Source organism: Festucalex cinctus, chromosome 18, assembly GCF_051991245.1.
Source record: "Festucalex cinctus isolate MCC-2025b chromosome 18, RoL_Fcin_1.0, whole genome shotgun sequence".
NCBI classification, from domain to species: Eukaryota; Metazoa; Chordata; class Actinopteri; order Syngnathiformes; family Syngnathidae; genus Festucalex; species Festucalex cinctus.
The window spans coordinates 16,744,249-16,761,498 of record NC_135428.1 but is presented as its reverse complement, the minus strand read 5'-3'; the positions used below and the strand labels follow the sequence as shown (position 1 = coordinate 16,761,498).

Below are 17,250 nucleotides of genomic sequence, written 5' to 3'. Positions count from 1 at the left end.
ACAGTAAACGTCAATTAAGAAGTTTACATTTGAAACTGCTTTTTTGAATGCCAATGGCACAAGCTTTTAAGCTTTTCTTGAGATTTTTTTTTTTTAAAGTAGACTGAAATGCAGCTTGTTGTACAGTTTAAATTGGGCCACTTGGCTAAAAGTTAAAAAAACAAAATCAGTCTGATGCGTCACTCAAATACTGTAGGTCAAGTGCTTATTTTATGTACTCAAAATGTCCACCTGTCATGAATCACCTTTTACAGTATGTACACACACGCGCGGCACATGTGCGCGCAAGCACACAACAGTTTCATTCTGACGTTACAAGTGAGTAACGCTGGCCAGCACTGCTTCTCGAAGGCCCTGGGCAGATTACATTGACATAGCAACTTACAGAGGCTAAAATCTTATTGGACCAAAAAAAAATAAAACATCTTACAGCCACAAACCTGTAGTCGTGGAAGCATTTAAGACAAGATAATGAGTACAAAATGAAGAGGATATACTGTTGGAAGTACATTATTATTGCAATTTCCTATAAAACGAATATTAGAATTTAAGTTGCATGTACTTCTATCATGCTCCTAGTGTTATTATTGTTCAGGTTGTCCTGTGTTTTAGTTCATTCGGATAAATAATAATAGTACTAAATTTTTCCGTACAAGAAGTGTGCAGCACGTGTGATCCTGTTCTAAAATTATGATTCGGTTGTGCGAATGCTCCCGATAGAGAACTGAAGCCTTGCTCCACTTCCTGCTTTCTTTCAACATTGCACTTCTTTATTTATAGCCACCAAACCACAACTGTGAATGCACACTCACACCCCGCTACAACATTAGGTGCACCTGCACAATATTTGATAAGGTTCTTGCGTGTTGGATTTTTATTAAATTGACCAGAAAGACTGACTGCTCGTGATGGTGTCAATAAAAATTGAGCACCATTATCTTTTTGACGGTTGTTCTTGATATCAGTCATAGCTACCTAATGAAGCGGCTGATGATTTTTATTTTATTTTATTTTATTTTATTTTATTTTATTTTATTTTATTTTATTTTATTTTATTTTATTTTATTTTATTTATTTATTTATGTATTTATTTTTTTGCGAGGAGTATCAATACAGAATAATGCACCGAACTACTTTGGCAGATAGGTTCAGCATTAGTATACCCACAAAAAAGTCTCAAGAATCCATACTATAACATTCACATGCAGTAAGAGAGCCATTTTAGTTTAAGGCTGCCATTTCACGGTCAATTTTGGAAATTTTGGGGTACTTCATAGACAGACTTGTCAAAGACATTTGAATTTTGTGTAATCAAATGGGTGATGTGAAATTGTAAAATATAAATAAATAAATAAATAAAAGTTTTCCGTTTTGCGTGTTGGCAGAACAAGAAACTACTGTCAACTCAAAATCATCTTAAAGATTCAGACCCCGAAGTCTCGTTTCGCATAAACTGGTTCACCATGAAGAGCCACAAAAACGTCTGAAAAAGCTATAAACAAATTAAAATTTACAGAAAGTCAGCCATTTTGGTTTGAAGCTGCCATTTCAGGGGCAAGGCGGCCACTTCCAAACACCCTACGCAAATTTTGTTGTCCTCCGTGCTGTCTGAATACAAGTCAACCCTGTTATTTGTTTGCACAGCTGCTTTGCTTTAAATCCACACACACATCCAGTCTCTGCTTTTTTTTTGTCTGCGGGCTTTTCTTCCATCATTTCACTTGACTCGCTCAGCATCCTCCATGGCAGGTGTCCTGCCCTTGGGCCGAGGTGCGCCCCTAGCGACACGTTGACGAGCACCTGACACCAGCCAATAGGAGACGCCCTTGCTGCCAGTTTCCCCGAATGGGAGTCTGTGATTGGTTGCTAGGGGCGTGTCCCAGGCCATCTCGCCGCTGCGTGCTGGTCGGTTGCTGTTGTGCTGTCAGCCGGAGCGAGGAGAGGCGAGACAGACGGACGGATGAGCACTAACCAGACAAACATCACGAAAACAAGCTGAATAGATGTCCCGGGATGGCCCAGTGAGCGCACACATCGACAAAGAGAAGGTACATTTGCGATTTGGTGTCGTGTCGGGGCTTTTTGGCGTTGCCTGCCCGCCTCGGCGTTGACCACAAAGGCAGAGGCGGGCGATGTTTTGATGGAAGATGTGACGACCACAGGGGCTCTGGGCTAGCTCTGTGGCTAACGACTTAGCTTTGGCCACGGCTGGTATTAGAAAGAGAGACTATTTTGTAACATTTACGCCATGAATAATTGGCAGCCTGCTGCGAGAATTGGGGAGATGCTAACCGTACATTTGATAATAATGGTGCTCGTGACAAAAAGGCAGTCAAATTAGCATAGCTAATTGCTAATGTAAGCAGAGGTAGAGATGAAACCAACCAATATAAAATGATTATAAATGGGCTCGACTTTCAACTGGATATAATTGATTGTGATGCTGATTAGCGTTAAATAAATAATGTTGTGTGCCAAGTGCATTGATTTTTTTTGTTTGGGGGGCGGTGTTTTGCATGGGGGGGCGAATGACAGTCTTATTGTCAAATGAGTCTGACACTATCCTTATCACACACAATGACAAAAACTCAAAAAGTTTTACAAATTGGCCAGATATATCAATTCAAATTCAAATTTGTCTTTGAAAGATACCTGGAAATGTCCAAAATGTCCCAAAAATGGCTGCTTCAAACCAAAGTGGCTGACTTCCTGTGTATTTTCACATGTCTAGTCATGATAGACATGTCTACCAAATGTCATGCTGAAGCTGGCTTCGGGGGCTGAATTAAAATAAAAATATGGGAAGTCGTCTAACTCGGCTTGTCTCCATTCACACGCAATGATGAGGACTCAAAGTCTTTTTTTCAATTTATTGTTGTCCATCTATGTAGTTAAGGTTGAAATTCTGTAGGAACAGTTTGTCGCTAAAACAACCCTAAGATGGGCTCTTCAAACCAAAATGGCAGACTTCCAGTTACTTCACGGATGACATTTTTGCCCCATCTGCTCATGATAGACACTTAGACATGTCTACCCAATTTCATGTTGTGAAGTGAAACAGCCCCTAAAATAGGCGCCTCCAATCAAAATGGGCCGACTTCTTTTGCTTTTTGGGGCATGGTCTTACGAGATGTTATTATGGATATACAGTGAACCATTGCTGATTGACCAACTTGGACAAAATTTGCAGAAAATGTACTGTTGACTCCTATATTCAAGTTTGTTTTGTGTGCTCTTTATAAGTTTCGATAAAGCTAATTATAGAAACTATAGTTAGCTGATAACTGGCTGACTTAACAAAAAACAGCAGCATGATGGAAGATTTCAGAACATGTCCAACAGGTGAGCGAAGCAGGTGGTAGACAGTGGAGGAAGCAGGTTGGTAAATGTCACAAGATGATGCAGACAACGGTCCGGATCAATCCTATTAATGCTACAAGTTAACTGTTTATTAGCTTTAATGGCGAACTGCTCAGTGTAATGAACAACCAGTGCCCATTTAACTGTCTTGCTATTGAAATGTATTTTTAGGATTTAAACTGTTAATATAGGCAATTTATAACGTTATTGTGGGGGTCATAAACTCCTCACAAATTTTTGCAATTTGCTTCCTGGTTCTTCACCCCCGCGAATAGCGAGGCTTGACTAGTAATCTATTTTTGGCCAGGCAGCCCCCACCGCCACCACCACCATCATCCCCACCTTCTGCTCGAGGCCCTCCATATCACCAGCTGTTTGCCACAGCCTGTCTGCGTTGGCGACCCACTTAACTCCATTGTTCTGTGCTTCGGTGACAGTTTGGGTCGTCCTTCCAACGTAAAGATGCAATCGAATGAGATAGATGGAGGGTAACGTCACAAAGATATATGTTCAGTTATGACTGACACATATGAACTATGATGTAATGAAATCGTACCTTAAATTGTACCTAATTGTTTAAGAGACATTTTGTCCAAAAATAGGGGACACAATGAGCGGCCATTTTGCTTTGAAATGTCTATTTAGAGTCAATTTGGCTCCAGTGAACCCCTGATATTTGGCATAAATCAAATATTAATGCTACAATATGATAGCAAAGGACTAATTTTGTCTAAATGAAGCTGCTCAACACACCTCAATTCACTTCTTGCCTATTTTCTGGCATGTTATCGGTCAAATCAGCAACTGAATCATACTTAATTCATGAAATAGAGTCAGCTTAATGTATTACAAAAATAATCATTATTTTCAGTGACTACTAGGCCTGCACGATATATCATTTGAACATCGTAATCGCAATATGCGTGTGAGCGATAGCCACATCGCAAGACGTGCAATGTTTTTATTGATTTTTTTAGAGCAAGCAAACGTTTGTTTTGTTTCATAAAGGTAGTAAGCGACCTCTCGCGCTCTCCCCCTCCCTTCTGCTAATCAGTCACCACCCCCCCCCCCCCAGTTGTAGTTGCATTCCTAAGACAAAAATTTGATTTGAAAAAGTTACCCCCATTCATTACAACAGAGACCAAATGCAATGCGCGTTTAATATTGTAAAGCGATTTGGGCACCAAAGCGCGATATAAAAAGCAGTACATTTATATGAATACAATAGTGTCATGGTGAGTTAAACAAATTCTTCCCAAACCGCTATCAAGTCATCTGGTGAAAATTCTTACATTTTTAACTCATTCACTGCCTTTGACAAGTATACTTGTCAATTGTATTTTTTAGAGCGGTGCTAAATGGGGGCGAATCTGAGCATGCTCCACTGTAAATATCAAACTTGGAAACAACTTTACTGATGCCCAACCACCGGTAGATGACATCATTGCCCCATTTTATAGGAAATAAACACAGTTTCAGAGTCCATGGGAGAAATGGCTGTATTTTGGCAAACCTACATTTTTCTGCTGTCAATTATAAAAGAACGGGACGGGACAAAAAGTAGGGAGTCTATTCTGTTATTTGGTAGATTCGGTTTATATATAATTATTGAATGGAATATCACGTGAGTATTGGAAATGTAAAAATTTTCTATAATGACTGGCAGTGAATGAGTTTTAATATTGCAATATTGCAATAATTGCAGACCCCCCCCCCCCAAAAAAAAAAAAATCGCAATGTCAGTATTTTCCAATATCGTGCAGCCCTAGTGACGACATTGTTCCCTCATGTGATACTGCTTCATTGTTGATTATTTGCTTTTGTTTAATCATTGAACAATACCAAATAAACAGCAATCTCCAGGTAATAAACGGTAATCGGCAAAACATGACTTTGCAACACATTGTAATGCAAAATATATATTTTTTAAATTATGATTAATGGGTGCAATAACAAATTGAGTAATCCACTAGAAATATTCGAAGAACATTCTAGCAGGATGATTGATGTCATGAAAAATAAAATAAAATCCAGCTTGGGGAACAAAATCAAATCAACTAGCTCTATACCCGAACACACCACTTAGTGTGGCTAGTTTACTAGCTGCTAGTTGGTAGGCTTGTCCCTGTACCACCAAGTAGGTGAAGTAGCCTAATGCTAACAGGTAACATGTATCACATCTTTTCTTTTTTTCATAAGCGTTATTTTGAATTCATCCAAGCAACAGGTTGTGTAGAAGTGGGTCAGTCTCCGATGACGATGATTGATGATGATGATGATGATGATGATGATGATGTAGGTCATCATGAGTGGATTGTTTGCTCCCACTCCCACCCACGGGTGCTCATTTTGCCGTGTGTACGGAGGCCTGGTGCCTGATGCATTTCTAGTGTATGATGTTTGCAAAAGTACAATGGAATCACAAAAGCCTTTGACGTCATACATTTTAGTAGTGACCCGAGACGTGCATGTACCAAGGAGAGACATAGTAGGTGTTTTAATAACATTTCAGTGGTATGCTTTCATCAAAACACTGCAAGCATAAAGAATGATAGACGTATATATGTACTTAGACACTCCAGACAAACTACTTGGATCCAAACATTAAAAAGTTAGATTGTTTTGTAGGACTTAAGAGGTTGAGTGCCACCAGCTGGTGGGAAAAGGAGCAGCCTTGTATTTAACAAAGAAAAAAAACCACTTCAACCACCATGTTTTGAACTCGCGCCCATCTTTACTCATTGTCATCATTGTTGCCGTAGATACCACCTGGCACCACGTACCAACTGTCTTCCATGGTTTGGCCTTTCTGCCAGGCAAGTCTGCACACACAGGCGTGTGCACACGCACACTAGACATTCCTCAGAATCCACTCCTTGTCTTAACGTGGCCTCAGGTGCTGCAAACATTACCTAACGCAAGTGTGTTTACGTGCAGAGATGATGAACATGCCAGAATGTGTTGTTGTTTATATCCGTTAAGAATGTTGTGTCCAATTTCTGTTTGTTTGAAGTTTAGATTTTATTTCCCCCGTTTGTTTTTAAATGTCTCACCATTTTCCCCAAATTTCTCTATGCTCAGCGTATGAATTCTATTTACTAAAATCAGCTATTTTGGTTTGAAGTGTCAATTGCAGGCACATTTTGTCAATTTCCAGGTGTCCAATTTACTCAGTGCTGCCATTTTGTTGTGAAGTTTCCATTTTTAGAATCGCTTTAGATGTCCCTGTGCCTCCTTTTGTCATTTTGGTTGGAAGTGTCATTTTGTAGGACATTTTGTCCTTTCCTCGCAATCCTGGTGACTGAATTACACTATTCTGGGTTCAAGTGTCCATTTTAGTTACATTTTGTTTAATACAAGAGGCCACATTGACTGAATTCCAGACATAACAAATCAGTTTCCATTTTATGACTATTTCGTCTATCTTTATGGTCACTCAATTTACAACATTCAGCCATTTTGGTTTGAAGTTCCCATTTTACTGTCAATTATGGCTATTTCTCAGTCTGTGGTGTACTTCTGATCGCCAGTGTTTATCCTGAGAACCTTTAACCTTGACAATAACAAACGTGGGTAATAGAATGGACTCAAGGGGGCACCATTGCTGTGTGTAGAATTCACATCTGTTTGCGTAGCATCAATGCAACTGATCCACTGGGTGGAAATTTGTGACTTGACAGTGAGCTGAAATGCAACTGATGTTTGCAAATGTAAGAAGTAAAAGTAAAAAGTGCTCAGAAAAATAATACTCAAGTAAAGTCCAGATCCCAGAACATATTTGTCCCTCCTTCAGTGTATGTCATGGAAATCAATTCAACCTACAATGCAATGTAGTTCAATGTAAAATGCAAACTGCAGCGTGTTGTCATTTGTTACTATGCGGGATTTGGCATAATGAATTTCACCTGTCAACCTAGTGAACTCTTGAACTGCAGACTTTATAATGCGCCACAAGTCAACTTGTTCATGCCCTCCTCTGCACACTTGTTGGACAGGGTTGCTCACTCACCATTTTCGACTGAACTGGTTGCCCATATATGTCTCTCACTGAGTTATCAAAAAGTTCATAGAAATTGTAGTGGCTCATCCAGTGTCAGAATTGGAGTGAATCACATAAAACCATGCTGCACATTTATAAACATTTTCTTAGTTGACCTTTCTTGTTCCCCAGTCTCAGGCTTGCTTAGTTAGTTTTCTTCAATTTATAAATCAAACACTGTTTGCTAGTTGAAGGGCCAAAAAAAAAAGAAAGAAAAACACTTAACACCTGTCCCCCACACAGGCAGAAGACACAACCACTCTTTTGTCAACGACTCATCAGAAACCTGTTGAGCAAGACTGTTGACTTGACTTCATGGCTTAGCTTCGTTTTGAGCTTCACGGGACCATTACGTCAGTTGGATGAAATGACAGTTGCTACTTGAAGAAAAAAAAAAAACAACAACTGCTGATGAAGCAACTGCCGTTGTGGCTGCAGCCCAGTCGCCTCCTTTCTCCTGTGCTGTCGACCCGCGAAGAATCAATTAAGACTCGTTAGGGATTCTTCTGACCTCTGGTGACAATTTTTTTTAAATTAAATGACTTGAAATGGAATCAATTTCACATTGTTTTCCCGTATGGCAGGAAATGTGCCCGGTGGAAGGCAATTGTGAAGAAAAAAAGGTAGCAATTTATCCATATTTTGGTAACTTTTGACCTGAGGTACAGTATGTTCTTCCAAGATACAAGCTGAGAGAAGACCGTGACAGATGAAATCGTGTTTTTCTAAAGGTTTTTTTTTTTTTTTTTTTAGCAAGATTTTCTTTTAAGGCCATATCGGCCAGCCCTAGGACATGGAGATCAGAAACAATGCATGGGATTATCCTGAGTCTAGTTGTTGACCTTCTGCCGTATGACACGCTGACTAATCAGGTCGAGCTAAGCAAGTAGAGCAGCTTGTCACAAGACAGAGCACGCAAAATAATCAAAGCCAGCTTGCCAAACTGGCGTAAACTGATCACAGAGTAAGATTGCCATCGCTTCCGTCAGCGTGTCTTTAATTGATGAGCCGTAATTGTCAGTTGGCGAACAGAAGTAAGAAAAATAATAGTGAGTTTGTACCGCCTCGGCTTTGCAGCGCCACACCTTTTGTCCCGTTGCCATTTCCTGCCAAACTCAACGCTTCAGTCCATAACATCTAATTTGATGTCATCAGCAAACCAAAGGCGTTCAAGATAGACAGTTTATTAAAAAAAACAAATGTTTATGTAGATCATACCTTCTCAATGAGCTTTAAATGGTAAATTTGTAATGGTAAGCCAATCATCCATTTTAAGTTAATTTTCAGATCTGCTTTTTTGACACAGTTCTGCTATTTTGGTTTGAAACATATATATTTTTTTCCAACACCCGAGGTCCTTTTGACTGAATTCAGCCATTTTGGTTCAAAGCATTTCTTCGAATTTGTAGAGGTCCCCTTGACTAATTTGTTGTTTGGTTTTGAAGTGTCCATTTTAGGGATATTTATTATGTTAAGCATAGACCCGTTGACTGAAGTCTGCCATTTATATACAAAGAATCCATCTAAGGAACTTTTTTTTTAATTTCCTGGGGCCCTCATAATGGAATCCTGCCATTTTCATTTGAAATGTTCATTTTAGGGTAGTTTGTTTTGTCATTCCAGTGATTTTAATTCTAATAAAAGATACAGCTTTGGCTTTTATCATCACTTTCTAAGAATAATTTCAAAATTGAGCTTGTCTTGAGCCATCAGCATTCATGATTTTTTTTTTTTCCCCTGTGATGTTTTCCATCCCATTCAGCTGAAACGTGAAGCGGCTTGTTTTCACACATTGGGCCTCTTGGGTGTGACGCTCAATGGGGGTGATGTCATGACAATGGTGGCATCAACAGCGAAAAGGGCCCCCAGGGGTTAGGTTTTCTACAGAGAAACAGAACCAGATACTTTTTTTGTGTCTCAGCTGTCAGTAAAAGGCTCTTCGCAAACTCTTGATGTTTCTTTGCTTGTTTGTGCTAAATTGGGAAAGGATGACTTTTGTTCCTTATTTTTTTATTTCTGATTTTGATAGAACTAGGAAGCCACACGTTCCTCAAAACACTTAGTTGTATTCCATGCCTGTGCAACCTGTATGATGATGAACTGTTTGAGACATTTTCTGTGAGAGGAATTGTCTATGCTGGAATCCTAGCATGTTATCTTTTCAAAAGCTATCTGCTTATCAAGTTTAACAGTCAAACTTGCGAGTCTGTCCCGGCGTAACGTTGACGGCTCTTCCTGTTTGTGTTTGGCTCCATCCCGCCCTCTTTTTTGAGGGGTGTGTCATCTCCCAGTAACCCAACACCATTAACATGTTGAGGTTACTGTAACTGGCTAAACAGCCTCGACCAGTGAGCTGCAGGAACTCAAACGCTTACTCACACCCACATGTCACATGTGTCTGCCGTCTGGATCAAGACTACGCATGCATGCCATTCTATCACACTTCAACACTGCTGCGAGATGCATGAAAAAGAAGAAGGAAGCAGGTGTTGGGAGTAGCTCTTCACGTATGATCTGTGGGAGTGTTGGAAAATCCCCTAAGCATTAAGAGAAAAAGACAGCAAGTGGAAGAAGAAAGGGCAAGGAGATCCACCCAAACATTTTCTTGCAACCAATCACGACACACTCTCGGAATTGGATCCCTCCCTTGTTCACCACCTGAGAGTTGAGGAAGCGCAATTGTGCCTCAGAGAGTTAGAAGCTTGACAGAGACAACAAAGACCAGACCTGGGATTTGACAGAAAAGATCTCAGAAACCGAAGAACACCTCGGACGCAAACTTTTTGTGAGGACAAAGCTGGAATACTTTGACTGACTCTGGTGACTTTGTGGTGGATAGAACCGACTCATAGTGAGAAGCCATTGGAAGTGCAAACTGAAACTTTAAGACTTTGAATTATTTGTAAAAAATTTCCAGAACCAGTTCTTTATTGTTCCCTTTCAAGACATCATGCATCTTCTTCCAGTAAAGGGTGAGTCTGAGGTTTTAACGGCAAACTGATGAGAAAAGGACTTGTCCAACAATGATGTCCTTAGAGGATTTTGGAAGCATCGCCAGCCTCGGGGCTGAAAGTGAAATATCAGACTACGCTGACAGCCTCTCGCTGAGAAGCCAAAGTCAAAGCCTGGATCAGGACCTGTATGATGAAAGCCAAAGCCAGGATGGGATTGTCATGGAGCGCATTGCCTCATTGCCACTGCCTTTGCACATGTATGATCCCATCGACTTCATCGGGAGATTTTCCAAGTTCCAGTCCAGGTCCAGACGGCGAACACGGATCATCGTAGGTAGGTGATTACATGCGACTTCCCTTCAAAGATTTGTTATTGAAATGGACACAGGCAAGGGCCACCTAACAATAATTGATGATTCACGATAAACCTCATTTGAATGGGACAGGCTTATGCAAATGCATTGAGGTGAAGATTGTCGAATGTTAGGTAATTAGTCTTCACCCTCCAGGAGAGCTAGCTTGGTTTCATCCACTACAAAATCTTTTGCTACCTGTTGGAAGCCACCCTCTTCTGCATGTCTGTGACAGCCTCAAAAACCGAAAACATTTAAATTCTTGGCATCAGGCGTAATCTCTCAACTAACTTCAGTGAGTAAGTACCTTGTCTAAATACCTCAACCGTTATCTCACCAAGTCAGTGTGCCAAAGATGCGTCATTTGATTTCGATTCGGTTCTCGGTTTCCTGTTCAGTCGCTTGTCCACTCGTCTAAAAGAGACAACCGCGTTTGTCAGTTGATGTTAGCCCCAACAAAAACTGTTTAATTTGTGTCAGGGTTGCTCACTTTAACGTCACAAGGTCCTTTTCCTTCTACTTCTTCTTCGTGGTCATGTGCGTTATTAGCAGGGCCATGACAGAATGTCAGGGAGGTTGCCAGGTCTGATTCGAAGAAATTGCTTAACACTAGATCAACTCAAATTTCATTAACGTCAGTTATTTTCTACCGTGCTGCAACACAAAGTTCACGTGACATGAGCAGGTATGCGCGACACACTCCTGATTGGTCGTTTTAAGTGATCCAACCATCACATAGCATGCCAGTACTATTTGAGGTTATCAGATAACACTGTGGTGTCTGCTTGACACAGCTGGCTCAGACTGACGTGAAGAATGTATGTGCGCGTTTTGTCATCAACTGACTGTCAGTTTGATACTGTCCGATCAACATTGTGCATTCTTAGACTTAGCTCATTTAACATTGCATTTTGATAAACAAAGAACATCATTTTGCTTGGCCGTTCCATCTGTGATACTGCTACGCTGTTCACTGGCGAGTCAAATCTTGAATTGCAGTCGGCCATTCATGAAAACTAGGTGCTGAATTAAGCACACTGCGTGACCGCCCAGTCGGGTTTGCACCCCCCTCCTACTGTCTCATAGACATGTACAGACAGACTAGACTTGTACAGGTGAGGTAAGTATGGCCCCCTTGGCAAAATGTTTGCTATTTGGAAGCACAAACATACCTCATGTCAAAAGTGTGGGTAAACCACTGCTTTTCCATTGTATAAATGGGCACCGTGCCTTTGGCAATGTTCATCGCGATTGACTCTGTGATTGCCTTCCACCGGTCTTTTCTTGTTTTACGGAACACAATTGATTCTACTTGTGTTGTCTGAGTATTACCAGGAATGAAGCCGCTTTTATGAAAAATAGTCACGTTGCAATACGAAAGCTGCTAAGATTAATTCTATGGGAGAAATAAATTCGTCCTGACAAATAAACTTGAGATAATCAATGAAGCAGAGCTAAAAATAAGACTACGGTAAATGGCAAAATAGCGCACCAGGTTAAATTACAAGCTACGGTCTCTAGGCCTCCATCCTTTTCCCTTCACCCCCCAGCCCTACTCCCTCCCCCTTCCCACACTCCAACTGGCCTCTAAGAGGATTGGCTGCTCTCATCTCCCGACGACATCTGTGTATCGTTGTCCTGAGAGAGCAAAACACAGAGGGGCTGGGCGTTGTTTTGCCGGCAAGATAGCAACACCGAGAGCACGCATCCCTCATTCCGCCACTTTTCCATCCGCAACGCCTCATCCCTGTCCTCCACCGTCTGTCACCGTGGCGACGTAGCCCCTGCAGCCATGGCGACCAGCCAGCAGGATTCCGGGTTCTTCGACATCAGCCTCAAGTCTCTGCTCAAGTCTTTCGCCGGCAGTGAGTAACACCCAGAAATGACAGCTGCAAATGCGGGCTGCATCTTGCGTATTTTCACTTGGCAGTCTTGACAGGACCGTGTCACAGCGTTTAGCCGCTTTACGTAATGCGCTGAGAGTGGATGAGGGGTTAGCTGAGGATACAGTGGATACACCTCAGCACTTTGCTATGTTAATTACACAGCACTTCATTTGCATCACGGTGGGGCAAGCTTCACATAATTGGAAAAAATGAACAAATTAGTGAAAACTAAAAATAGAAAAAAAAAACATTTTCATCTTCTAAAATAAGATAATTGAAACTGTTTACAAAACTAATTCAGACGAACTAATTATAACAAAAATATCTTCTGTTTTTGTCTGTCAAATCATTTCATCCAAAGCTTTTTGGGTCGATTTGTAATCTGTTTTGTATTTGCCATGTGTCTATTGGCTATTATGATTTTGACCAGGTATATCATCTGCATCATCTAGGCCAGTGTTTCTCAACCCTGGCCCTCGGGGACACTATCCAGCCTATTTTCCATGTTTCCCAATTCCAACGCAGGTGTGGATCGTTATCAGGATTCTCCAGAGCCTGCTGATGAGCTGTCATTGGGATCAGCTGTGTTGGGAATAGGGAGACATAGAAAACAAGCTGGATAGCATGCCCCGAGTACCATGGTTGAGAAACGCTGATGTAGGCAACCATACTACTTTGAAAAGTACCAATCTCATCTGATCTCAGAAGTCCAAAAGGATCAGGCTTGTAGTTAAGTAAAAAATAAATAAATAAATAAATAAATAACAAAACAAATGAACGAATGAAGACAATTATAACCGTGACTTGGACTAAACGCCAGGAACAAACCTTTGAAATATTCCCCGTTTTTATTCAAATCATCACCACCAGTTTTGACTCCGGTGTCTTTCAGAACTAGTCTCAGCTCCAAGGTCAAATGGACAGGACGGCAGAAAGATCAAATGGCTTATCGAGCCCAATCACCGCTTAAACAGCAAACTGTTTCACGCCGGCCGTGCTGAAATAACAGTCGCGCGTCATCGTGCACACTCACCAACCGAGGATGGTGACTCATGCTCCATGCCCTGATGGATCCAGATGTTTCCGTGTCTTGTCTGAAGTCTGGATGACATTGCAAATGGAAAGAGTTGGTCTCTTCTTAAAGGAAGAAGATCAGGTTACTTGCTGGAGTTTCGTCATTTTTTATTTATTTTTTTAAATCTTTCCACCCCGTCATCCACCCACAAGAACATACCTGACATTTGTATTTGACAGTGAGATAGGGCGCATTACCTCACAAGGCTTGCAAGTCGTGATTCACCACAAATGTGTGATGTGAACAATAATTCACCATAGTTGTCTGTGGCTTCCCCATCAGCTTCCCATCTTCATTTCCTCCTTCCTCTTCCTGGTGTGATCTAAGCATCTTATTGCTTGGCAGGAACCAACAAATTAGCGAACCTGTTGGTCGCTTCTTTTGGTTGGCTGCCTAAACGGGCTCCAGTACAAAGCGAAAAAACAGAAAGAGATGCAAGACAGTGTCTGAGTTTTAAATTTGTCCAAAGGTTTGTATCTCCAACAGAATGGTTCAAAGCAGTTGCTCTCCAACCATAGAGATTACAACTTGGAAAAATATGACTAATTCCCATGACTTCAAATCCCGACAAAATACGTTTTTTTGTTCTCATAAGGATCATACCATACATTAGGATTGATAAAATTCTCCCCGTAACCAAAAAGTTTGACAATCCCTGGTTTAAAGTGGCGGAAGGGATGTTACCCAAGTTGGCTAGGTTACCGTATCCATTATTAGCGTGTGTTTTCATCTGCTGCATTTGATTATTGGTGCAGTTTCCTTTGTAGTTGGTCCACATGACTTAGTTTTGCACGTCTATATTTGCATGTGTGCACTTGTATATGAGTAGTGTGGGGTGGGGGGTGGTGTCGGTGGGAGTGGTGCTCTAAAAATAGCTCGCTTCCCTCCTTCCTAGTGCTTCTCTTCGGGCAGTGTTGAAATTCTTCTAGTCAATCTCCACAAGGGGACTCGGAACGCAACTTAGGGACAGTTTGAAAACTCCCAGCAATGTGTTTCCAGTTGACTTTCCAGGCGTCAACTGCGGACTCCGAATTGGAGGTGGCAATTTGGAGATGAAGCTGAAACTCGGTGACTGGTCTGAAGGTTCACGTGTCTCTTTGGTACGACTCCACCTCCGGCCTGGCGTATCCAGCGAAGAGATCGTTTGACCATTCCTTGTGGTCGACGGGAGTACTTTTCATCTGAGCTGAGCTCATCTTCGGCTCGGGGATTAATTGTGCTGCCATGAGACTCTCTGGATTTTCTTTACTTCCCCTGTGAGATGATGGAGCTTCTCACCTTTAGCTTTGGTTAGTCATGCCGGATGAGCTGGATAAAAACACATTTCTGATTAATTTATCTCTAACCAGGATCTTCTGATTTTGATCCATCATGAAGACTGTACTCAGGCTTTAGGTGCCACGTGTGCCAATTTTTCTCCATCCATTTCCAATTATCCCAGTTTTCTTTCTCGGACCAACTTACCACCTGCACCATGGAAGTGCCAGCGAGGTGGAGCAGGGCTAGTGTCATTAGCTTCATCAAGGGTCTTGGTAAGCCCTCGGGGTGGTGAGGGGGATCATGTGAGCGCATGTTGTGAGTGATCATGTTTCATGAAAACAGGGGCCTGGGGGGGCTGACCTGTTTAGCAATTAGTGTGCTCTCACCTCTACCGCTGGCAGCAATGCTCGCAGTTGCTAACTTACTGAGTAAATGCTGTGTAACAAAAAAAAAAAAAAAAAAAAAAGACATTTAGTAGTCAATATGCAGTACTACCTTTTACTAGCACAATTTCTCTATTGATTCAAACGTCATGCTTCTCCATTGACAATCATGCTATGTTTCTTCTGGTGTAATAGACATTATGCAGTAAAAATGTACTGTATGTGGGGGCTCAAAACCCATTACAGGGTTCCATCAGAAGACTTCAGAGCTCAGTGTGCAGGTTTAGTCAACTGTCATGTTTTGCAATGGTCCATTCCCGTCGGGTGTCTTGGTGTCTTATGAAGTGTTCCAGACAAACCCCATGCGGTTACTTGTCTGGCATTAAAAAAGGACAACGAAAAGTAAACAAAAACAAAAAAATTGTCCTAACATCCCTATTTTCCCAGCCTCCCCGGTGGGACTGAAGCCGCCCGTCCCGCCCGTCACAGCAAGCCTGGGAGAGAGAAAAGGTCCTGTCATCATGGCGCCCGTCAACGTGGACCCGGAGAGCAAGCCGGGCGAGTTTGTCCTCAAGAGCCTATTCGCCAACTTCACGCTGCTGTCCGAGAGAAAGATCCGCATCATCATGGCGGAGCCGCTGGTGAGCCATTCCGCATATATAGAAAGATAGAGTGGCTTTTTACAGCAGGGAGTGTGGATCAATGTACTTTAATGCAAATGCAGAACAAGCAGCATCTCTATCCGCTTGTCAGTCAGGTGCTTGTCTCTGTTCGAGGCCATAACAGGGCAAGCATATCCAGTATGCACTTTGCGAGCTACATTATTTATCTGGACTTAATGTTCTTCTTTTAGTGTAAAATGATGAGGTTTAGAGACAATGAAGGTAATATATTAAACAGTCCCTTGATTCAGCCTGAAAGAACGCACAGATGCTTTGTAAAGTTCAGTTAAAATTTAAAATACAGCAAATGAAAGCTAAACTTTTTTTTAAGCAACTCTTCATTTGTGTTTATTTTATAGGAGAAGCCGCTCAACAAGTCTCTGCAGAGAGGAGAGGATCCACAGTTTGACCAGGTTTTGGCACACGCAACGATGACATCACCAACAACAAATGCGAAACCTGTCAGTCACGCAACTCTCTCTCCTCCCCCCCTCCCGCTTGCCCCGTCCCGTGTTTTCATTTGCAGCTGATCAGCAGCATGAGCTCCCTGGCCGAGTACTGCCTGCCCTCCATCCTCAGGACGCTCTTCGACTGGTACAAGCGGCAGAACGGTCTGGAGGACGAGTCGCACGAATATCGACCGCGGGCCAACACCAAGTCGAAAAAGTGAGGAAAAGCTCATCTTCCCTCTTGTCACACTTTTCAGCTCCTGTCTCTTTAAGAGCCCAAAGAGGTTTTAACTCATTCTAATCCCTCAGGTCAATGCAACACATGATTTCTATTCTAATTTATTTCTAAGGAATTAACCAATTATTTCATTAAAAATATATATACAGTATGTAAAAAATTATTTTACTCTTTTTGCTTACAATAAATCAATACTAACATTATATGTTTTGATAAATAGTAGCTAAATGACAGCAGAATTGTTTTCTTCCTAATTGCTTTTTATAATGAAATAATAAATTATCATATTTTGTTATTTATAATATATTTATTTAGAGTGAAACAATTATGTAGTATTTTCAAATGTGAATTGTTAATTTTGTTATCAAATGTTGTCATTTATTTACAATAAATCAAGACACCAATTATTTCTTAATGTAATTATTTTTAAACACATTAAAAATTGTTAAATTAATGCAAATTAAGCCCATCATGTTAATTTTTATCATTTTACCCATTTATTTTTAATTACTGTATGAATAATACTGTAGATAGATTATTTACATAGATTCTTATTTTAGCTTTTTAATATTACTTGTATTTTTTATTTAC

At 41.1% G+C, this 17,250-nt stretch overlaps 1 protein-coding gene across 5 annotated transcripts in view; it reads left to right on the top strand.

Annotated features, from left to right (window-relative positions):
* The first annotated feature begins 10,087 nt into the window (after positions 1 to 10,087).
* The window catches only part of fryb (furry homolog b (Drosophila)), a 41,114-nt gene continuing 33,951 nt past the window's right edge, over positions 10,088 to 17,250 (top strand). For 4 of the 5 annotated variants that reach the window (XM_077504380.1, XM_077504382.1, XM_077504378.1 and 1 more), the window contains exons 1-4: positions 10,088 to 10,687; positions 15,758 to 15,951; positions 16,332 to 16,385; positions 16,499 to 16,638. In XM_077504380.1, the coding sequence (XP_077360506.1) occupies positions 10,423 to 10,687; positions 15,758 to 15,951; positions 16,332 to 16,385; positions 16,499 to 16,638 (653 nt within the window). In that variant the 5' untranslated portion in view covers positions 10,088 to 10,422. Of the gene's footprint in view, positions 10,688 to 12,361; positions 12,572 to 15,757; positions 15,952 to 16,331; positions 16,386 to 16,498; positions 16,639 to 17,250 lie in introns of those variants that run through there. The other variant, XM_077504379.1, reaches the window with a different exon arrangement.